The sequence below is a fragment of the Coffea eugenioides genome, chromosome 6 (assembly GCF_003713205.1).
Source record: "Coffea eugenioides isolate CCC68of chromosome 6, Ceug_1.0, whole genome shotgun sequence".
Taxonomy (NCBI): Eukaryota; Viridiplantae; Streptophyta; class Magnoliopsida; order Gentianales; family Rubiaceae; genus Coffea; species Coffea eugenioides.
Genome location: NC_040040.1, coordinates 22,693,123 through 22,694,019, shown reverse-complemented (window position 1 = coordinate 22,694,019; position 897 = coordinate 22,693,123). Strand labels below are relative to the sequence as shown.

At 42.5% G+C, this 897-nt stretch overlaps 1 protein-coding gene across 1 annotated transcript; it reads right to left on the bottom strand.

The window, feature by feature from the left end:
* Nucleotides 1-59: 59 nt before the first annotated feature.
* On the bottom strand, nucleotides 60-461 carry LOC113773163 (glutaredoxin-C9-like). The gene has a single exon (XM_027317725.1). It carries the CDS (start codon nucleotides 459-461, stop codon nucleotides 60-62), a length of 402 nt encoding a protein of 133 aa, XP_027173526.1.
* Nucleotides 462-897: the final 436 nt, after the last annotated feature.

Sequence of the window (897 nt, the reverse complement as noted above, 5' to 3'; positions counted from 1 at the left end):
AATGGGGTTCAGGGGTTGTGAGAAATTCTGGTAATGATATTATGAAGCTGATCAAGAAATCAGAGCCAAAGCGCTCCGGCATCCTTAAGGAGAGGAACCAGACTGCCATTAATATGGCAAGCCATGACTGTTTCAATGCCACCCAAGAACTTGCCCCCCACAAAGACTGCAGGAACAGGTTGTTGCTGAGTTTTGCCAGAGAGCTGCAAGAGAAGGGAATGGATTTCACGGCCAGCAGCGTCGTGGTCGAGCTCCACGATTGTCGGGGCTACGCCTAAGCCAAAGAGCAGTTGCTTAACAACATGACACATGCAGCAGCCACTCATGGTGAAGATGACCACCGCATTGCCTGATGCCAAGAGGCGCACCTTCTCATAGATTGACTCCATTCTCAATCCTAGGGAATGGGATTCTCCGGGTTTGTCCATTGGGATGCTTGATGACTCCTTCACTACCTGCATGATTGCTCCTTAAAATATTGATTCTTCTTTCTTACTCTGTGTTGTGTGTGTTTTTGTATGCAGTAAATGTATTGATAGAACGAGACTTTTCAAACACCTTTGAAATCTTTAAAATAGGAGAGGGAGAAGAAAGCAGCAAATTGAGAAGGAAAATACAAAGTGTTTTTATACGCAACAAATGTATTGATAGGATGGAGGCTTTTCAAGAACCTTTGAAATCTTAAATAGGAGAGGGAGAAGAAAGCAGCAAATTGACAAGGAAAACACAAAAGAAAGTAGGATGAAGGTTGAAAGCAAAAAGGAAAGAAGATGATGGAGGGAATATTATAGTAAGATGGTCAAAAGGGTCTGTTACAGCTTACAAGTACAACTGACAACAAAGGAAAAATAAAGGACAGCACACAATTTTTTCCTGAAGGACCAAACATCTTCTAGT

What these genes read in the sequence shown, in the direction of transcription:
- LOC113773163 (XM_027317725.1), bottom strand. Translation starts at nt 461, where the DNA reads ATGCAGGTAGTGAAGGAGTCATCAAGCATCCCAATGGACAAACCCGGA.